Source organism: Esox lucius, chromosome 16 (assembly GCF_011004845.1).
Source record: "Esox lucius isolate fEsoLuc1 chromosome 16, fEsoLuc1.pri, whole genome shotgun sequence".
Taxonomy (NCBI): domain Eukaryota; kingdom Metazoa; phylum Chordata; class Actinopteri; order Esociformes; family Esocidae; genus Esox; species Esox lucius.
The window spans coordinates 20,268,432-20,291,432 of record NC_047584.1 but is presented as its reverse complement, the minus strand read 5'-3'; the positions used below and the strand labels follow the sequence as shown (position 1 = coordinate 20,291,432).

Sequence of the window (23,001 nt, the reverse complement as noted above, 5' to 3'; positions counted from 1 at the left end):
CTAGAAAGGGAATCCAATGTAGCGCACTAGAAAGGGAATCCAATGTAGCGCACTAGACAGGGAATCCAATGTAGCGCACTAGACAGGGAATCCAATGTAGCGCACTAGACAGGGAATCCAATGTAGCGCACTAGACAGGGAATCCAATGTAGCGCACTAGACAGGGAATCCAATGTAGCGCACTAGAAAGGGAATCCAATGTAGCGCACTAGAAAGGGAATCCAATGTAGCGCACTAGACAGGGAATCCAATGTAGCGCACTAGACAGGGAATCCAATGTAGCGCACTAGACAGGGAATCCAATGTAGCGCACTAGACAGGGAATCCAATGTAGCGCACTAGACAGGGAATCCAATGTAGCGCACTAGAAAGGGAATCCAATGTAGCGCACTAGAAAGGGAATCCAATGTAGCGCACTAGACAGGGAATCCAATGTAGCGCACTAGACAGGGAATCCAATGTAGCGCACTAGACAGGGAATCCAATGTAGCGCACTAGAAAGGGAATCCAATGTAGCGCACTAGACAGGGAATCCAATGTAGCGCACTAGACAGGGAATCCAATGTAGCGCACTAGAAAGGGAATCCAATGTAGCGCACTAGACAGGGAATCCAATGTAGCGCACTAGACAGGGAATCCAATGTAGCGCACTAGACAGGGAATCCAATGTAGCGCACTAGACAGGGAATCCAATGTAGCGCACTAGACAGGGAATCCAATGTAGCGCACTAGACAGGGAATCCAATGTAGCGCACTAGACAGGGAATCCAATGTAGCGCACTAGAAAGGGAATCCAATGTAGCGCACTAGAAAGGGAATCCAATGTAGCGCACTAGAAAGGGAATCCAATGTAGCGCACTAGACAGGGAATCCAATGTAGCGCACTAGACAGGGAATCCAATGTAGCGCACTAGACAGGGAATCCAATGTAGCGCACTAGAAAGGGAATCCAATGTAGCGCACTAGACAGGGAATCCAATGTAGCGCACTAGACAGGGAATCCAATGTAGCGCACTAGAAAGGGAATCCAATGTAGCGCACTAGACAGGGAATCCAATGTAGCGCACTAGACAGGGAATCCAATGTAGCGCACTAGACAGGGAATCCAATGTAGCGCACTAGACAGAGAATCCAATGTAGCGCACTAGACAGGGAATCAAATGTAGCGCACTAGACAGGGAATCAAATGTAGCGCACTAGACAGGGAATCAAATGTAGCGCACTAGACAGGGAATCAAATGTAGCGCACTAGACAGGGAATCAAATGTAGCGCACTAGACAGGGAATCCAATGTAGCGCACTAGACAGGGAATCAAATGTAGCGCACTAGACAGGGAATCAAATGTAGCGCACTAGACAGGGAATCAAATGTAGCGCACTAGACAGGGAATCAAATGTAGCGCACTAGACAGGGAATCAAATGGAGTACACTAGACAGGGAATAGGGTGCTGTTTGGGTTGCAGTCAGTCTCTGGGTATTCATAGGATGTTGGTGGTATAAATGGAATTAAACAGATTACTAATCCTGGTTTTCTCTTTAACTGTACATGGACAAACATCCAAAGTCAAGCTTACTTAGAGGTGTGTTGCTTCCTCAAAACATACTGCTCTTTCAACTGTTTGGCTTATGTACTTTATGGCAGGTTAATGGATTTAACACTTGTGACATACCTATGTATATTAACATTAAGAGATTGCGAATATCTAAATCGGGGGATTATGAGACAATACCCTCAATCTTGCAGTCAAATCGGGCCGCACTCCCCTCCACCACCTCCACATCCTTGATGACGGAGCTGAAGGTAGGCTTGACCTGCGTTTTCTCCTCATACTCCAGGCACTCCAGGAACTGATTGTCCTCTGTGAAATGCAGGAAAAGATCATCACATACAGCTTTTGCCTGAAACTGAATTCCACAACTGAACTGGAGCAAATAAACTACTGCAGAATGCAGCTCTGACTTTCAATAGGAACAGCATCTCCCTTGGTAGCACCACCCATCAAGTTGCTACAAAAAAATTGCTTTTTTTCAGGGGTACAGCATTAAGAAACTGGGTTGCCATGCCACCTTCAGTAGGGGAGCCCTTCTTGGCACTGACGCCTGCCAACATTGCCATAGACGAAAGTCTTCCGATGGCCCGCACAGCGTGTCCCGTTTTCTGCCAGGAAATCAACGATACATTGGTTAGATTCTGAAACAGTACAACACAGTAATACCATTACACAGGCAGTGTAAGAGGATGGCTGCCTTGTGAATGAATGGGCTCATTTCTGTTAATAATAAGAATCCTGTTAGTTGGCCGTGAAGTACATACTAAAACTGTCCCAAATGTGTACAGTATTTAGAGAATAGATGGCTATTGAAAATACAAGCCTCTGACTTATGGTGCTAGTACAATACATGCCAATAAAAACATGTTTAGAAAACTTGAACCCTGAGGATGTCGCCTTCAAGATAGGTAAATTCTATTTAAAATAAAGGTAATCGTTCCAGGTTTTACTGTATGAGTGCACAAGGTAAGTCCAAGTTTCAAGCTCCATTTTTCCAAAGTAATACTTTAATTTTTTGCTTTCTTTTCTCCTCATGGACCAACCACATCAAAACCTCCCCCTTCGCTCCTAAGGGTCATGAACTTACATATCTTTGTCAAATCAGCTGAGATAGCCTCAGCAATTTTATTTTCCCCAAGAGTGCCTAACCGTCTTCCCCTGGGTCCCCAAACAGTACAAAGCAAAGGGGAAGATTACACAATACTCTGTTTCTCTGTGTCAGAGTCGTTGCAGTCAAGTCCAGAATGCTGAGCGTAAGTTTAGTTAAAATGAAATAAATCAGTTGTTACTGAAGATCTGATGCCATGGCATTGGTACATCCGTGGGTGTGTTCCTAACTCAACTGAATGTTAAACACATGGCTGTCAAATCTTCTGACTTCAAAATTATGATTTATGATTAATATTTGTTTTTTGATCGGTGACAGACTGACTAATTCAACCAGACCGCGTAAGCAAGCAAGCAAGCAAGTTTATTTATATAGCACAATTCATACATTGTCCTATGTAAAGCAGAGACGGCCAAGGAGAGAAAATGTATCTTACTGAGTGACTGACTGACTACCCCTTGTTAAATAGTGTAATGGTTAGAGATGCGGACTGCCATGCAGGGGATCGGTGTTTGAGCCTTGCCTTAGTCAAAACAAATTATGCATTAGGATTTGTACAGGATAGACAAAAACATTGCTGGCTACAACCTTCAGTAGCTACGTTGTAGTGAGCCTAAAATTATTTATATTGTGTTATATTGCGACTATTTCTGGTGGATTTTCAAAGTACTCATCCGTGCATGCTTTTTGGGATAATACACAGTAGATCACAACGCCTTGAACAGTATAAGAGGAGGGGTTTCCATGATTCTCTTGTCTTCTCACTTGATCGAAGAAGTCAGTTATCGTCACCTATATTGATAGTTATTGCATCAATGTCATTCACGAATGAAAGAAGAGCCGACGTTGTTGTGCCAGGAAATGAAATGGCCCAAAACATATTACGCATCAGGATTTGTTCAGGATAGACTAAAACATTGCTGGCTCCAGCAAGGTCAACAACATTCATCCCTTCTAATGGCGGGCTGGCCGAATTAGGTTTGTCTGGTTCCTTTTCTTGTTTTTCTTGGATTGCTATTCTAGTGTTGCAGAAATGTTTTATTATAGTTCTGCAGAGCTTATCTCCTGATAATTGATGGCCATATGTTGATCTGTAACAGGAGGCATGGCCTGTGTCTAAAATGGCACTCTGTCCCATACTGTGCACTCATTCTGACCAAGGCACATTGGGCTCAGGTCAAAAGTAGTGCATTGTATGGGGAAGGTGATTTTGGACATGATTTGTTCTGCTTTTACTTACCTGCCATTTCCTTCTTAAGATGTATTTCTTCATTCTCTCCTTGGACAACTTCTTGGCCTCCATTTTGCCAGTGTCTTGTTTTAGCCACGGATGTTCATAGCACTGAGCACATGTTAGTCTGGCTCTGCGGTGACAGAAACACATGAACATTCTGAGGTGCCAAGACTCCACTCTCACTGTTTACACTGAAATGGCTATGTGTCCCAAATGGTGCACTGTTCCATTTTTGGTGACTACATTTATCCAGAGACTTGTTAAAAAGTAGAACAAAACATGGGGTATATAGAGCCATTTGGGAAGCTCCCAATTAATATCTTAACTTTATTTTACCAGGTTATTCAAAGGCAAATGTTCTTGTAAATTCCAAGCAAATGGGGCATTGAATTGGATAGCTATTTCACTAATTGTGTATTGGCCCTGTAACCATCCGGATTCAAGCCATTCTAAAGTATTTAAAATCAAAACTTTTTTAAAACCCGGGACTATGTCCAACAGTGCACTCAATTTTCCATTATCTATGGAAAGGTATGGTAAAGTAGTGCATTATATAGGGAATAGGGTATTTAAACATGGTATTACTTCAGAGAGCAGCATGTTGCTTACTTCATATCCTTCTTCAGCAGCTTGGTAATGAAGTCTTTGGCGTGATCCGAGATCTCATCGAAGGCATCGTCTTCAAAGTCCCAAGTGGCTGAGGTCACGTTGGAAAGGGTCTCGTTGTCATTGTCCCCCATGAATGGGGACAGGCCACTCACCCTGAGGGGATAAGGGAAGGGCGAGAGGAAATATGGGAGGAAAGGAGAGAGACAAACAATTATTAGTAAGTGTTCATCCTTTTTCAAGACAGTCTCATTGGACAATCCCCCCCCCCCCCCCACGTTGAATAAAAAGTGCAGTCCATAAGTATTTGGACAGCGACACAAGTGTTATTGTTTTGGCTCTGTACTCCAGGACATTGGATTTAAAATTAATGTGTTAATAAGGCAGACTGCCAGCTGTAATTTGTGAATATATACATCCATAAACGGTAACCATGTAGGAAAAACAGTACTATTATACAGTACATGGTCCCTCCCATTTTAGGGGACAAAGTTACTTGACAAATTAGCACTCTTTAAATGAACATAATCTTAAACAAAGTTATGATATTTAGTACTTGGTGGCAAATCCTTTGCATGTGATGACTGTCTGAAGTCTAAGACCCATAGACATCACCAGACACTGGGTATCTTCCCTGGTGATGCTCGGCCAGGCCTGTATTGCAGCCACCTTTAGCTCCTGGTTGTTTTGGGCCACTTTTGCCTATAGTCCTGTCTTCAACAAGTGAAATGCATGCACAAGTTTTGTTAAGATCAGGTAACTGCCCTAACCATTAAAGAAAATTCCACTTCTTCGCCCCGGAAAAACTCTTGGTTGCTTTAGCAGTATGTTTGGGGTCATTGTACTCCTGCAACGATAAGTGCCATCTAACGAGTATTGTGAAATATGGTTGTATAGGAGTAGTCAGAATGCTTCTGTACACTTGAGATTTCATCACACTGCTGGCTGACACTTCCACATCAACTTCCTGGAGAGTGTTCCTGGTCTGTCAGCCATTTTGTATTTTTCTTCATGATGTTGAGCATTATTTGGTCATCCACTGTAGAATTTCTTCCTTGGTCTATCAGGTCATCTACCATTGTTGAGCAAACAAGTCCTTTCTTATCCTTCTTAATGTACCAAACAGTTGATTTTGGCAAGCCTACATTTCTCTGAAGCAACAGAGGAAATCAGAGTGTACAGAAGCTTTACTTGTAACACTTACGTATGTAGTGTGTAATATGTCTTTGTAAACGGAGGAGCCTCAGAAAGGCTTAAGGCACTAGAGGTTATCAGGTGCCCCGCATCTACTGTCTACAATCCTAGAGCATGAAAAGGCTCAAACTGCTTGGCTGTCATGGAAAGTACCCATTTCTGTGAGCATAGTTAGTCCACTATTTGGATAGTCCACTATTGTTGATCTACAAATGCTTACACTCCCAACAAAGCAATCAACAGTTACTGCAATATATTGCTAGGTTTACTGTTAGGGGTTGGTTAATGGTTAGGTTTAAGGGTGAGGTCAGGTTTAAGTTTGGAGTTAGGATAAGGGTTAAGGTTAGGTTTATGGTTAACTGATAGTTTGTTGAAATGTTGTTGTCTGTTAGTTGAACATGGTTAAAATGGTAGGTTGTCACTCACAGAATGTAGCAGATGACCCCTATACTCCACATGTCAGTTGGGTAACTAATTGCTTCATAGTTGATCACTTCTGGTGCCACAAACTCAGGGGTTCCAAACAGAACTTTCAATGTTCCAGAGCTTTCTAGGAGCACACAAAGGAAAAGGGTTTCAAGAATGAAATACGGTTGTTTCTTGTAAATTCATTACAATAGGATGATACTGAAAAGATTGTGCTCTTATTCTAAATAGCGTTGGAAAATTATTTTTTATCTTGGTGATATCAGGACGTAATGAGCTACACATCTGTGAATCTTCCAACTGAGATGTTTGGGAAACCTTGGCATTCTTGGAAAGTGACCAAAATTTGGCAACACTAACTGTAAAACGGTTCAGTGTACATGATGCCTAACATTGTCTTCAGGCTAACTTTGTATTGTGATAATAGGCCTGGATACCTAGTCTGCGTGCAAGGCCGAAGTCAATGAGTTTGATGGTGCTGCCAGTCTTGTTGACACACATGATATTCTCAGGTTTGAGATCCAGATGGACGATGCCCTGCTTGTGGATGTAATGAACCCCATCCACGATCTGCAGCATGTACTTAATGACCTCTCTCTCCGTCAGCTCAAAGTCCTCATCGATGATACGCTCAAACAGCTCCCCGCCAGAGATCCTGCAGAGTAAAAAATTATGATGGCTGAGATCTTCTAAACGCAACGCAGCCAAACATGGACATCGTTCACAGCGTATAAAAAACATGACATTCTAAATCAGTGGTTCTCACCTAGTGTCACAACAGATGTCTGAGTGTTTTTTTCTTTAATTATTATTATTATTATTATTATTATTATTATCTGTTTTATGAACATATCCTCAAGTCTGAAATGTAAACAACTGATAGAATAGATAGAATAAAATAGGTGGGAATGTTAATCTCTAATAGAATTACTACATGTATAGCATAGATTCAGTTAAAAAATAAAATAAAATCCTAGTTTGAATTACAAAAAGAGAAAAATCCTGTCCTAATTAAGAGGGTCAACTGAGTTAAATGTTCTTGTGTCAGGCAACAATTCAATAATACAATGAAAACGATAGAGGAAACAGTCCATTGTGTTTACATTTCTCAAAAAACTTGGCAAGCAAAGTTTTTCCATGCCTCACCAGATTAAAAAGAACAATTACTTGCTTGTGAAAAATAATTATAACCACTAATAATGTAATATCAACAATGGTGAACTGTACAGGGAATGAAGTTAAACAAAATAAAAACAAAGTTTTGTAAGGCCTGGCTAAAATTAAATATACTCACATTTCCAAAACCATGACGATGTCTGACTTGCCTTCAAATGCATCTACGCACTGGACAAGTTTAGGATGATGGAGGGAGTTCATTATCATAATCTCTTGTCTTACATTTTCTTTCTCTTTGGCAGAATAGGCTTTAATGAACTTTCCAGCCCAAGTCTTTTTCGTTGCCTTCTCCAAAAGTTTAAATACTTGTCCGAATTTCCCCCTAAAACAAATTATGGTTAAATCATGTTTTGTGAGTATAACACAGAGAAAATCTTGAATGAAAACCATACACATTTGACATACTGCAGCCAGACCAGAAGGCTGCAACCCTACATCTCGATGTTTAAGTCAAATACTTGCGTTTACATAGATAAACACATTACTGTCCAACACACTGTAAACATCCCTACAACATTTATACACAGTACACTACATTTGGTCAGGGCCAGTTAAAAGTAGAACACCACAGGAATAGGGAGCCATTTGAGTTGGAAGTGTTGTTGATTTCTGGGTACTCACGTTCCAAGTCTCTCCTCCACATCATACAGATCCTTGACCTTCACATCTGTTCTAACGATGACATCCCTATAGTCTGGCTCTTTATCTGAACAGAAGCACATGCTTATGAGTCGTTATTACTGCTTAGAGTCACTGACAGAACACATTGCTAAGTCCATAACAAATTTCACAGAGAATGTTATAATGGAGGGTAAGTATGTACTTCATAGAAGGTTCTACCAAACATATTTTGTTAAGGACAAAATTACATCTGAACGTATTGCTGACACAAACATACCTTCTTCATCCTCAACCTCCTCCTTTTCTGATGGATAAAATTACAAAGTGTGTTGTTAGTCATTAGATTGAATTACAATTAGTAATCATTAGTATGAATCAAAGTCTGACAAAGGGATCAGGTTGTTACAAGTGAGTGTCATTATAATAGTTACCAATCAGGTGTAACACACCACAAAGGCCACTAGGGGGTGCTCACCCTCAACATCCTCCTCCAACATGGTGACAGCCTCTGACTCTGCACTGGGCTCCCCGACGCCGTAGATATTGACAGCCCGCACTCTGAACTTGTACTGACGTTGACCCAGCAGGTTCTGGACATTATAGGAGGTGCTGTTGCAGGAGGCCAGTTCCTTCCACTCCTTGTCCACGGAGTTCCATATCTCCAGGTTGTATGACTGGACCGCGCTGCCGCCATCGTAGGTGGGGCCATACCATGACAGCGTGAGGGTGGACCGACGGATGTCTGAGGCGGCAGGAACACGCGCAGGGGGATCAGGTTTGTCTGGAACACAAGGGGGTTGCAGAGAGTTACAAGGTTGTGTTCAGGGTGGCTCACAAACCTGTTCCTGGGTGGCTCACAAACTGAACCCGATGTCCTCTACAATACTCTACATTCGCCCAGAGCTTTAGGGACCCTAATATAATATAAAAGGTATATTAATATATACTTCCCTATTTTCTGTAGTGTTGTATAAGAAATATCAATAGGAAGCCAGTCGGTCACTCATTCAGCTGACACAGGGCGGCAAAAATTATTTAAAGGAAATGCAGAAGCACACAGAATTGGAGGAAGCGGTTCAGACCAGTGGATCTCTGTATGCTACCCCCCAAAAAAGTATTTTATTTGAATATTAAACATTTTATATTTAATATTGAGCATTTAAATGTCATTATTTGAAATACTGATAATAATAATAATGACATAATAGTATTTTCAAATAAAAACAATTTCAAATGGAATGATAGTATTTCACAGAATTTACGCAATATAAATTATTTTGCGTGCATACAAATGCACATCCTAAAATGCTGAATTTCTATTGGCCAACAGAAGGTGTCGCTGTGATACGTGTTAAATTCTCTTCAAATAAGCAACGGCAGACAGGGGCAAGCGAAACCCATCAGTCATTTCCTGGTTAGTTAAAATGTACACAGTTTATCCAATTTCTTTCTGGTAAGAAAACAAGCACTGAATTGTGCTAGGAAACACTGTGCCATCTAAAGTGCAATTTGTTTTTAGAGCATTCGTAAGCTGATCGACCGAAAGGGAAAGTAAAAGAGGGAGTTGATGCGAACGCATTGTTTCTGTAATTCAGCAAACATCCAGAAGGTGGGAGTTATTCAGTGATAATCCCTCATGGGATTAGACAGATGACCACCAGATGACCACCAGGTGACCACCCAGCCAGCTGCCAGACAAATGTGAAGTTTGTGATTAACCACCGGATATCGATGGAGGACCGAACAGATCCAGAAAAGGATCCATTCATTAGTGGCACGCTGCGGTGGTGTTCCTGTTTGGCTATAGTGGCTGCTTTTAAACCGCCGGGTCCATTCTTCAACAGCAGTTTTGCCATATAAAGTAATGGTGGCTCTCCATTATAGCCACAGCACAGGAGGCTGTATGTGTGGAAAGCGACTGCCACAAGACAGGCATGCTCAACAGTGGGCGATCCGTATCATGCATTGTTGGTGTCAGATGATACGGCCCAGACAGTCAGCTTGGTCCAGTCCACATTAATCGCCCTGCTTTGTTTAGAGGGATGCCATGTTACCCAAGCTGTTACAAACATACCCCCCAGTTAATCCTTAGTACCCCCCCCCCGTAAAATACCTAATGAATCCACGACGAAGACCTCAGCTTGATTCCAAAAGCTTTTGGTGGGGGGGACGAGTCAATGTCATTGCCAAGGAGGTCGGGGTTACTTATGACATGAAAAACCCTCCATACATGCAGTGCAGGGACATAAACGTAACGTGAGGATTGTATCCTACATCCCAAGCATCTACGCGGTGGCCTTTTACAAGGGTCTAACCACCTCCTTGTGCCTCTCACAGTGAGCTATTAACAGTTCTCTGGGGGATGTTAACGGGTGCGTTTATGTGGAGCCGCTTCATAACTCTTCGTTCCCTGTCTGCGGCTTATTCTCTGAGTCAAACTGGATACACTCCACTGTGACAGAGGAGGCAAAGGACCTCATATTAAACCAACAGCTGGAGAGAAAGCACAACCTTAAAAGGCCATTGGAGATCCCTGCCGCGGCCTGTTAGTGTTTGGATCTGGAGAGCCGGCCCAGCCTGAGTGCCTTCCCTTCCTCAATAACATTCCCCAAAGCTACAGGTCCGCTCTTAATGATAGTGGATTGGTATCAGTAGCAGCTTAGGCTTTAAATCAAGGATTATACCATATGATATGATTGTGTTATACAGGGAAATACTTCCTCCACTCTTAGTGGTGTTCTGAATCTCAGCTAGAAAGGGGTGGCCAAATTTGGCCCCTTTGAGACTTTTCGATGGAAAATCTGTAAGGGGTAAACAAAAACACAGGCCAGTTTTAAGCGTTTCAAGGCGAAGTCGGAATTATAATGGACCTATTCATTTTCAAATAGCTGACCTTTTTTTATTACCTGCAAAATGCTTTTGACAAAGTAAAAAAAAAAAAAAAAAAGATTGCAGTGTCCACTTTGCTGAATTTGTCAGATGCAGCTCTTGACTGACTACGACTGGAATTCAACACGGCTTTTGAAATGGAGCGTACCAACAATGGTAAGGTTGAGAGCAGCCTGTCTCAGGCCATAGCTGTTTCGCAGTTCGAGGGTGTAGCAGCCACAGTGCTCCTGCTGGCTGTCAGCAATTGTCAATTTGCTGCTGGTCTCGGTGGTCACAATTGTTAGATCACCTTGAACCTCTTGGATCTGTTGAAAAGACAGCACCAAGAAGAACATGTGTGAGGTAAAACGTGTTGAAGTGCACAATGAGGAGAAAGCTTCATCCTTGAATTTCTATAGTTGTTAAGTATCAAGTTTAATTTATATGATAAGGAAATAACTTATATTAAGTCTATATACAGTAATATCTTATATAAAAATATTTGGCACTGGAAAGGGATACAGACTGGTCCTTACTGGTTTGCGAAACTTGAGCCAGGTGCAGTTGATTGGCTGAGCTCCTCCAAACTTGCAGAGAATTTCCACCTTCTCTCCTGCCAGAATCTTCATGTCATCAGGGAACTGAACAATCTGGGGGGGCATAGCTGGACGACACACACATGCACACACACACGCACAAACACAGCCACACAAACACACACAAACACTTCAGTCTGGAACATCTCCATCCATATTTCGAACCAACCTCGGCGGACAACCAGCACTCCACTACTCGTCTTGCTCCCCCAGCCCACAGTGTGGTCATTAATCTGGAGGCTGAGACGGTTTGACAGCCCCCTGACTTTCTGCCTCGCCTATATCGTCACCTTGCTAACACCTTAAAGCTCCTCCCGGTGAACAACAGCTGCTACCCAAGCTCTTGGTTTTAGATGGAGGTTTGGCTTTCACATCCACACAGTGAGGACGAGGATCTCCCATTACTGTCAGAGGCACCCCCAGATGGCTGCCAAAGCAGGGATTTGAACTGCCAGCTTTGGTTAGGGCAGCAGGATACAGCCACGGTCTGACACAAAGATTAGCCCATCTGGGCTACCTGAACTAATTATCACGGTTGTTGAATAGGAGCACAGGAAACGGGTTCATCTACACTCTACTGATGACGCTGTGAGACTCGTTCTCCTTCGAGTTCTTACGGTCCAGGACTTCATCATGCTCCCCAAAGCAGTACCGCAGAGAATTTTACATCTGGGAAATTCTCTCCACGAGGCGGGTTCATCCGATACTTACACTTAGTTAAACGGTTGTCAGTGCTATTGGTCCCCTGCCGGCAGGAATGTGAGACCACGTATCAGCAGCAATGTCTCATTCAGTGAGCTTCTATGATGGTGGTAGTGAGTTCAGATTTCTATCACATGAAGCATGAACCATGCGCAAGTTCGGCAAGGATGGTTGGCACTGTAGGGTGGTTGAGAGGTCTAAGTCGCTGCCTCCAGTAAGGATCAAGTCCTACAGAGTGGTTTTGAATCCGGCACAGCGCTATGTCAGTAAAAGCTCTTCTATAACTCTTTCCTGACTTTTCGGTTTAATGAAACGTAAAAATGATAGACAATGTAGTCAAGAATACAAAACAAAAACGCATGCGTTTTCAATGACATTTTGCTGTGGAAATAATGTCTCAAATTGTCGTCTGTGAAAGGACTGACCGGACATCTGATTAAAATGACTGAATTCACTGTTTCGGCTCGTAGAGAAAATCCCTTAATGCAAATGCTGAATTATTCCAGATGAGTCAGGACAAAGTAATTCCATGTGCTGTCTTTATGTATAGGGTAGTAGTGCTGATATAGAATCACTTATATCTTTTCAAATGTAATGAACAGGGTAAACACGGCCTCAGGGAAGTAAGTTCAAGACCAGTACTCATAGTTTGAAACATCCCTGTGTAAAAATGTTGATGGAATAGAATTTCTTACCCTGTTTAGGAGGTGTCTTGGTATTTGGTTTCTTTATCCTTGCCTCACCTGGAAAAAATAAGATTGAAGTTTAAAATTGGAAAATACAATACATTACGGAACCAATTAGGAGCTTTGATACAAATCCTGTGCGTGAATCTTCAATGCAATTGTTCAACTGAAATGAGCATATTGATCCAAAAAGAGAGAAATCGGCAAATCGTGAGCATGCAATTTTGCATACATTGAATGATATCAGACAGTATGGTGAGCGACAAGATCAGGGAGGATTAGCAAAGCTGTTCATATTGTTCATTCTTGTTCATTACCCCCAACATAATCAGTCAAATTAGGCCTGCACTGATTAAACTGGAATCCCTGTTACCAAGTTGTTACTTTTGACAATCAGGCTGATTTGGTCAAAACATGGATACAGATTGCAGTTGTGCGGCTCATTTACCACAAGTTGGAAACACCTGTTCAGTTTGAGATCCAACCTCTGACAGCACACATACTGTGGGGAGTACAACACATTAGTCATTCACAGTCATTGTTTAATATATTTGTCTGTAGTCCTATGTCATTATAGTAAATGACCTATGAAACATTAAGTCAACGTAGACACTTGAATGAATTTAAAACCTTAGAAAGTCCCACCGTTAGTTCCCAGGACAGTATATGGGAAAAACTGTGTGTGATCAGTGAACATTAGGGAGGGAACTATCCTCTTGTCCCTGGAGAAAGAAGGACTACCTCTGTGCTTATGTCCTTTGGTATTTGCCTTTTTTGGTAATGCTAAAAATAGTTCCAAACTATACCAGGAAATAGCTCTTGGCACTATTTATTTTAACATTTGATTGCTGTCAGGAAACAATGTGCCAGGAAAACTAACTAATGCACAGAGAGTGAAGAACAACACTGAGAATATGAACCAATTAATGTTTAAGCTCATTGCTCTCAAAGTAACTTTTCTTTCGCTCTTTTTGTTTGCATGAGAGCTCTTCTTCTCCTCCTCCTATCCTCTCACTGGAAAAAGAAACATCCCTTTTCCAACACAAAGCTATTTTTACCCACCATTCCAAATAATCAGGGAACTAAACTTCAATATTTCAAGTTGATAAAAGTATAATACAGCCAAATAAACATCTACAGTTGCTTTTTCAGTTTGAGAATACACATTGTCATTACAACACACCATTTTTGTTGTGTCGAATACAAGGAAAAGCCAACAAACAAGCTTTAACAACAACATACACAAATGGTACACTGTGTTAAGATGGGAAACGCACAATCATCTTTGGAAGTTTCGTAAACAAGTAGGGAACTTGAGACAAACAAATGCTTCATTGGTCCTGTTGTAAAGTTTTCACATGCCACAGGTCAGTTGGACCTTTAACTAAACTACTGCTTTCAGCCTTCAAGCACTTTGAGGAAAAACAACCAAATAATTGTTTATACTCAGTAGTAATACTGTTGGGCTTTGATGCAGCATATACGCTAGATAATTCAGCCATCTCAAGTTCAACTCTTTGGTGTATTCTTAAAAATAATGACAGCAATTTGACAAAAGGCCTAGTGGAAGACATTTATCAGAGATTGGGACATGCAACAAATCTTGGAGCACTGGAGAAATGGAACAGCTGTTTAAGGTAAGAATCGACTCTGGTAGCAAATGGATTACTCCAGCACCATAAAAATGATACATTGTGTAATGTCCCACAAGAACATCTGCACCAGAAGCTCTCAAACCTAGAACAGCCTTGAGGCCTTTGTCATTTGTGACAAAACCATTAGTCACTCACAACCCAGTCTTGATCTACAGCCCAGAAGGAACTGGCCTCTTTTCAGTGAAGGGAGAAGTAACTTGTAGATGAGGATCTTGGTTGTTTGGCATTTTCTCAACTAGGGGGAGGGGAGGTCTATCTAAGATCTATACAGAGTAAACTTTACCCTTGGAGACATCTACCTAAGAATGGATCCCCTACCAATGCAAAACGCTGCTCTGCATTAACTTCCTCTTACTTTCAATAGAAATAAACTCAACTATATGTCAATGAAACTGAAAACCTCTCGTGAACCAGCAGAACAGAGAATCGCCAGCACTTCACAGGACATTAGGGTCAATGGTTTCTGGTCTATATAGGCCAGGGTGGTGAGATGAAGAGCAGTTGTATCATGTCATGCAGTTTGAGACATTTAAAAGCTGACAAGACGAACATCGACTTGACCCTTTCCCAGGGTCCATTCACCCCTTGTCTGGTTCCTTCTGAGAGGCTTTAAGACAGTCACTCCAATCTAGCGCTTTGTTTGGACTATGCGGAGCCAGTGCAAAGGCTCAAGTCACAATTATGTCTTAAACACACAGCATCTGGGAAACGGCAGCGTCCAAAACCACCAAATCCCTAGATGAGCACTCTGTCTGTCATAACAGAGAGTACACTGCACCTCACTTTGCAAGCATTGTTAAAAGTTGTCAGGAGCACTAGAAGCACGGGTGAAAGCAGTTTGATCTATGAACTGTAGGATGCAGGCAACCTCGCTGACATTCCCTACTGTGCTCCAGGAGAGGAGAAAGATGGGGAGGTGAAAAATGGAGAGGAGAAAGATGGAGAGGAGTGTAGGTCAGAGTAGGAGAGCTTTCGGGAGAGGACAGGTTTAACATCCAGATGGGACAGTGCAATCTGAGCTCCACAGGGCCCTGTGATGCTGGACTGTGGCCCCAGGGCGAAGTTAAATAAATGTGAAGGGGTTAGAGTTTTCCAGCCGGGATGAAAAAGCTGCTTGTTTTCACAGCACTACACCACCATTTCCCATGGTTCACCATGCTCTGTGACTGGAGGTAGATATACGACACAAGCACAAGCAACAGGGACGGCCTCAGGAAAACCATGACACAAAATGACAATTAATCGGGATGCGTTGCTGAGATTGAAAAAGCTGAATCAACTGAACATTACATTTACGTAGAAAAAGCCATTGCAGGGTTTAGTAAGTCACCTCTTGGTAATGTTCTGTGCAGAACGGTGAATCAGCATACACAGCTACTTCACATAGTGCAGCAAGGCTTGCTTTCTACTACCTTTGAAAATAACCAATATCACTGTAAAAACCAAACAACCGTATCCTCATCAAGGTTATTATATGCTTCAAATGACTTGATCCATATCCTAGGGTAACACTGATGTGAATGAATCACTTCCAAATCTCTGGATTATAAACACATTTATTTCTTTTGAAATCTCTCCTACTTGGGAATTCATCGACATAAATCGAGTAGCCTTGACTAATCATCAGCGGCTCTCATGTCAGGTTTCAGCCTCGTGCTTTTATTAAAACACACTTCCTGCTCTGTCTTTCAGAGCTTGTTCGGATCATGCCACATTCCAGAAGGACAAAAGCGTATCCCAAAGCTGGCCGATTTTCTGCAGAACCTCAGAGTATTGAAAAAAAAAAGTCCAGAGTGTGTGTGCGCATCTGGCTGAATCAAGAAAGGGCTGAAGAGCAGGCAGACAAGCGCCTTACAAGGAAGTCTGAGAGAGGAGGATGAGTGAGCCAGGCAGCCATGCAAAGGGTCTCTTTCTTTCTTGCTCTCCCTCCCCTTTCTCTCTCGCTCCTTTCTCCTTGGGCTGGTTTTAAGTTCCAGCTTGTGTCCCGGGTTTAAAGACAAATAGCAGTCAATTAGCACTGTCAAACACCACAGAGGAGTGGGTGTCCTAATGACCTCTGACCCCTGGAAGGAACCTTTCAGACTGGAGGGATAAATGGACATGTTTCATGCCTAGCGCCTGAGTGAGCATGATCCAAAGCCTTTTATGTCAAGTCAACCCTGCGTTCTTCATCCAGGAGGAGGATTGGGCTAATTCCTACATCATTAAATCACATGGAAAAGAATGTGCCGGCGTACAGCACACAACTCCACAGAACCCCTATCTAAACGCGTTTCTCCAGACAACCATTTAGACAAGAATATCTCCCTAATCTTTGTCAACATACTTTTTCTATTAGCATAAATCTAACGTACGGTACAGACACCACTTGGATAGCAGGTCCATAACTGGTCCATAACCGGTCCATTTCCATGTTATTTCAAAGCTAGCGCGATTGTTCTCGACAAACTGCAAGCTGAAGACTCACAGGAGAGAGTGGACAGATTTAATGAGCGAGTCAGATTTGAACCGTTAGAGCAATATTTTCTTTTTGTTCACATGCGGCTTGCTATAAAGGGCCCCAGCTCGCCATCAGAGGCAGGCCGGGTGGCTGCAGCAGTGGGAAAGACAGAGTGATCCCACGCCATTCCTTTTTGGGAAATAAGGAAGCGCATATTTTGGAAACTCACTCTCAGAGGTAGGGGTGGATGGCTTCTTGCTCTTCTTGTCAGCTGCTGTTGAGTTGGTATCTGTAGGATCTACGGACGTGGAAAACAAAAATGACTCATTCCAGTGCATTCTTACTTCCCTTTCTCTCCTATCTGCTGAAACTCATACAGTAACAAGCTATTAGTGAATGTTTAGCCTGGTAAAAACGGACCATTGTATCTTACTGTGCTTTACACAACTGGAGCATTTAACTAAAATACTATTATTCCCAGTAGACGATTTTTAGTGGACTAAATAATCCAGACACTGTAACCCACCTCAGTCTCAGCAAAAATGCATTTGATCTCGATTCATTTAGCTGAATAACATTTCATCTCCCAGTTTTGTGTCGACATCACCAGTAGTGGTATATTGAGAGTTCACCTTATGAACTGTGAAGGTTCAACTCATGCAATCTGCATGAATCTTAAAGTGGTATTGAACAGTGCGTGCCTGCCTGGTGTTTTGACCCAGGCCTGTTTGCGGGGGCTGGGGGAACGGACGTGCAGTGTGGGCCTGGAGATGGAACTCCAGCTCGGCTAATCTGTCTGCTGTAATTGCAGGAAGTGCCTGGGCTGAGGCTGGGGCGACCGGCAGGGCCGTGGGGGACCCATGGGAGCGGGGCGCCGGAGGAGGTGCCCGGGAACAACTTACCATCAACCAGCACCATGCAGGAACACTCTGCTTTACCGGCTGAGTTCTCCGCTCGGCACTTGTACTGGCCCTCGTCCTCAGGCAGTGCCTTGTCGATTGTAAGGGAGCACTGGCCTCCTGCAGGAAAACACACACCTTAGAGAGGCACCAGGACATCACAGATAAGCTTAGCTGAAGTAGCCCCCCACTATGCACACACACAGATTTCGGCAAACTACACAAAAACACAGTATAACTGCTATACTCTGATTCTGTTGAGTTGGGCATTTAAAACAATTACAAACGCAAAATCATGTTTTCTTACAATAAGCTGGTGAAATGGAAATATTTGTTTTCAAACACTTCCGTATGGGAACTTTTTTTAAAGCTAGGCCACAGTGCCCAAAGTACAAAGATACCTTACATTAGCTGAAGTGGCCCCCAGTACACACACACATCTTAGCTAGAGTGGCCCCCAGTACACACTGACTTTAGCTAAAATGGCCACCTAGTACACAAAGACCTTAGCTAGAGTGGACCCCCAGTACACACAGACCTTAGCTAAAGTGGACCCCCAGTACACACAGACCTTAGCTAAAGTGGACCCCCAGTACACACAGACCTTAGCTAAAGTGGACCCCCAGTACACACAGACCTTAGCTAGAGTGGACCCCCAGTACACACAGACCTTAGCTAGAGTGGACCCCCAGTACACACAGACCTTAGCTAAAGTGGACCCCCAGTACACACAGACCTTAGCTAGAGTGGACCCCCAGTACACACAGACCTTAGCTAAAGTGGACCCCCAGTACACACAGACCTTAGCTAAAGTGGACCCCCAGTACACACAGACCTTAGCTAAAGTGGACCCCCAGTACACACAGACCTTAGCTAGAGTGGACCCCCAGTACACACAGACCTTAGCAATAATGACCCCCAGTACACACAGACCTTAGCTAAAGTGGACCCCCAGTACACACAGACCTTAGCTAGAGTGGACCCCCAGTACACACAGACCTTAGCTAGAGTGGACCCCCAGTACACACAGACCTTAGCTAGAGTGGACCCCCAGTACACACAGACCTTAGCTAGAGTGGACCCCCAGTACACACAGACCTTAGCTAGAGTGGACCCCCAGTACACACAGACCTTAGCTAGAGTGGACCCCCAGTACACACAGACCTTAGCTAGAGTGGACCCCCAGTACACACAGACCTTAGCTAGAGTGGACCCCCAGTACACACAGACCTTAGCTAAAGTGGACCCCCAGTACACACAGACCTTAGCTAGAGTGGACCCCCAGTACACACAGACCTTAGCTAGAGTGGACCCCCAGTACACACAGACCTTAGCAATAATGACCCCCAGTACACACAGACCTTAACTAAAGTGGACCCCCAGTACACACAGACCTTAGCTAAAGTGGACCCCCAGTACACACAGACCTTAGCTAAAGTGGACCCCCAGTACACACAGACCTTAGCTAGAGTGGACCCCCAGTACACACAGACCTTAGCTAGAGTGGACCCCCAGTACACACAGACCTTAGCTAGAGTGGACCCCCAGTACACACAGACCTTAGCTAGAGTGGACCCCCAGTACACACAGACCTTAGCAATAATGACCCCCAGTACACACAGACCTTAACTAGAGTGGACCCCCAGTACACACAGACCTTAGCTAGAGTGGACCCCCAGTACACACAGACCTTAGCAATAATGACCCCCAGTACACACAGACCTTAACTAAAGTGGACCCCCAGTACACACAGACCTTAGCTAGAGTGGACCCCCAGTACACACAGACCTTAGCTAGAGTGGACCCCCAGTACACACAGACCTTAGCTAGAGTGGACCCCCAGTACACACAGACCTTAGCTAGAGTGGACCCCCAGTACACACAGACCTTAGCTAGAGTGGACCCCCAGTACACACAGACCTTAGCTAGAGTGGACCCCCAGTACACACAGACCTTAGCAATAATGACCCCCAGTACACACAGACCTTAACTAGAGTGGACCCCCAGTACACACAGACCTTAGCTAGAGTGGACCCCCAGTACACACAGACCTTAGCAATAATGACCCCCCAGTACACACAGACCTTAGCTGGACTGGCCCCTGAATATGATAGACCTCCAGCATTGTCTCCCAGTACACACTTAAGGGTTGGCACATTGGAGTTTCACTTACTCAAACATGACTTTGAGGCAGATCTGCCCTGAACGCAGAAATGTATCTAATTCATAGACGCAGGACATTGAAACAGGCTGAATGCTCCAAGTAGACATTTCACCATGGTTACGGCTTGTTCCAGCCTGACCACAACCGTTGACCCAACCTTAACGTAAGAGAATTAAACTTAGTCAACTAATTACTTTGATCTTCATCTTCACTGCATATCTGCCTCCAGGAGAGTTTTGAGAAAGTCAAACACCCAACATCCAAAAGCAACACTCCCGGACACACCCAGGCAACATTTGGAACAGTGGGCCTCAGTATACACACACCACAGATGCATGGAAACCCACAACCTTACCCAGTGAGGCCATCCATGAGAACATTCTGACATACACCATTTGTCACAGTGCGAGACAGGTAAACGACACTGGTACATTTCTATCTCAGAGCCTTAAAGCCATCCACTGAGAGCATGCCACTGTCACACTCCTATCGCAGTAAACCTAACCTGGATTGTCATTACGGTGGCCTTGACATGGCTTTGTGGCTGCAGGGATCTGGGGATGATTCGCCCCCTCGCCCTGGCCCACGGGGGCATTCGGCTGCACTCTGACTGGGAGGCAACTCACTGTTGTCGCCTTCTGACGTGAGCACAAGGCCCAACCGAAAACTATGCACTAACTGTCATCCGCCACGCAGATGCACTCTTACTGTGCTGGCGTACATTACGGGGCAGGAGGGGCAGGACCCAAGCAACTGGAGAAGGTTCCACGGCTCATCCACACATCATGCTGCCTGAAATAACAGAGCAGGGATTATGGATATCTGCGCTTCAAATGAAACCTTATACCTATGGGCCTTGGTCAAAAGTAGTGCACTATTTGGGGAATAGGGTGCCTTCTGGACCATGCATGATGTCGGTCTGTGTCAGGGAGCCCCAGGGGCCCAGAAACAGGGAATCCTTTTGCTATTCTTATCTCTACTGATCTATATTCTATTTATACCCTGTTTTAAATATGTGTGTGTGTGTGTGGGGGGGGGGGGGGGGTTTACAAGGAAACGATGACAAAACAAATCAACGCTATGACAACATTGACTCCCTTATGTAAAGGTCTGCACTCCCATCGTATCCCATAAGAAATCCCTTTAGCATGAGGGGAAACTTTTAGACTCATACACAGACTGACGGACTGAAAGACAGGAGTAAAAGACACACACACACACACACACACACACAGACGGACTGACAGCTAAAATGACAGAGAGACACAGACACGCAGAGAGGCACAGATACACAGAGAGAGAGACACAGACACGCAGAGAGGCACAGATACACAGAGAGAGAGGCACAGATACGCAGAGAGAGAGGCACAGACACGCAGAGAGAGAGGCACAGACACGCAGAGAGAGGCACAGACACGCAGAGAGAGGCACAGACACGCAGAGAGAGGCACAGACACGCAGAGAGAGGCACAGACACGCAGAGAGAGGCACAGACACGCAGAGAGAGGCACAGACACGCAGAGAGAGGCACAGACACGCAGAGAGAGGCACAGACACGCAGAGAGAGGCACAGACACGCAGAGAGAGGCACAGACACGCAGAGAGAGGCACAGACACGCAGAGAGAGGCACAGACACGCAGAGAGAGGCACAGACACGCAGAGAGAGACACAGACACACACAGAGAGACACAGACACACACAGAGAGACACAGACACACACAGAGAGACGCAGACACACACAGAGAGACGCAGACACACACAGAGAGACGCAGACACACACAGAGAGACGCAGACACACACAGAGAGACGCAGACACACAGAGAGACGCAGACACACAGAGAGACGCAGACACACAGAGAGACGCAGACACACACAGAGACACGCAGACACACAGACAGAGGCACAGAGACAGAGGCACAGAGACAGAGGCACAGAGACAGAGGCACAGAGACAGAGGCACAGAGACAGAGGCACAGAGACAGAGGCACAGAGACAGACAGGCCAGAAGAAATACAGATGGACAACTTCTAATACAAGACGCCAGTTCTCCACAGCACTATACAATAATGAAAAGCGAGTCCCAAATGGGCGTCCCCTGGTCAAAAGTGCACCTGAAAGGGAACAGGGTGCCATTTGCATTACACCAGGGCTGGTGTCTCAGTGGGCTGCATATTTACCATCATTGGAAATCTTGATGAACTTTGAGGGTTTGATGACCTTCCCATCTAACGTCCAGGTTATAGTTGCTGGGGGGTCACTGGTCACCTGACACTGTAGCCTCAGGCGAGCCCCGTCCACCACACTCACATCACTCAGCTTCTGACTAAAACAAGGCTCCTTTCCAATGTTGTTACTCTTCTTGTCTATAATCCCACCATCCACGCAGTTGACTGCATTCTTCTCCTTGTCCTTCTTGTCAGGGGAAGGACCGAGGGCTTTAGGTGTTGCTGCTGCAGGGCCTGAAGCAGGACTCTCCCCATTCTTCTCCAGGATGGTCTGCTTCTTCTTATTGGCCAGAACCGATTTGAAATCTGCAGGCTCTGCTTTCTCAGTGGATGCAGCTCCTGGTTTCGGGGGGGTGACACCGGCGCCCCCCTTCTTCCCCAGGACGGCTCGGAAGTCCACTTGCGCGGGACTGCTGACCTTCCGCTCATCTATGGACAGGGTCTTCGGCTTGACCCCTTTGAGCTGGCCCCTGAAGTCCATCTGTTCCGCCATGATCTCCTTCAGGTCCTCCTCGGAGACACTTTTGGTGGTGACTTTCCTGCCCAGCACCGTGCGGAAGTCGCGCTGCTCAGCCTCCAGCAGACGGATCTGGTCCTCGCAGTGCTCTTTGGTCTCCACGCGCCTTTTCAGGAGTCCCCGGGCTGCGCTGGGCTCCTCGGAATCCTCGGGCTCCTTCTGAGTGTGGCTGCTGCCTGCTGCTCCTCTGCCTCGCACTGTCCCGTCCACTCCTCCCACACGCTGACAAGGCTCAGGACTGCAGCAGCCGAAAGACAGAGGGGGCGGAGGAGGAGAACAAAAAAAAACAGGGGTTGTTTAAAAGCCCCGGCTGATTCAGACTCAGCTTCTGA

At 44.7% G+C, this 23,001-nt stretch overlaps 1 protein-coding gene across 2 annotated transcripts in view; it reads right to left on the bottom strand.

Annotated features, from left to right (window-relative positions):
• Nucleotides 1–23,001, bottom strand: part of mylka (myosin, light chain kinase a) — a 59,155-nt gene that overhangs the window by 1,058 nt on the left and 35,096 nt on the right. For both annotated transcript variants that reach the window (XM_029125803.2, XM_020054906.3), the window contains 16 exons: nucleotides 22,105–22,907; nucleotides 17,766–17,882; nucleotides 17,093–17,161; nucleotides 12,778–12,825; nucleotides 11,321–11,448; nucleotides 10,954–11,110; nucleotides 8,392–8,697; nucleotides 8,194–8,220; nucleotides 7,917–8,001; nucleotides 7,414–7,617; nucleotides 6,557–6,774; nucleotides 6,120–6,243; nucleotides 4,503–4,655; nucleotides 3,900–4,023; nucleotides 2,069–2,159; nucleotides 1,732–1,860 (listed from right to left, as the gene is read on the bottom strand). In XM_029125803.2, the coding sequence (XP_028981636.2) occupies nucleotides 1,732–1,860; nucleotides 2,069–2,159; nucleotides 3,900–4,023; nucleotides 4,503–4,655; nucleotides 6,120–6,243; nucleotides 6,557–6,774; nucleotides 7,414–7,617; nucleotides 7,917–8,001; nucleotides 8,194–8,220; nucleotides 8,392–8,697; nucleotides 10,954–11,110; nucleotides 11,321–11,448; nucleotides 12,778–12,825; nucleotides 17,093–17,161; nucleotides 17,766–17,882; nucleotides 22,105–22,907 (2,783 nt within the window). The remainder of the gene's footprint in view (nucleotides 1–1,731; nucleotides 1,861–2,068; nucleotides 2,160–3,899; nucleotides 4,024–4,502; nucleotides 4,656–6,119; nucleotides 6,244–6,556; nucleotides 6,775–7,413; nucleotides 7,618–7,916; nucleotides 8,002–8,193; nucleotides 8,221–8,391; nucleotides 8,698–10,953; nucleotides 11,111–11,320; nucleotides 11,449–12,777; nucleotides 12,826–17,092; nucleotides 17,162–17,765; nucleotides 17,883–22,104; nucleotides 22,908–23,001) is intronic.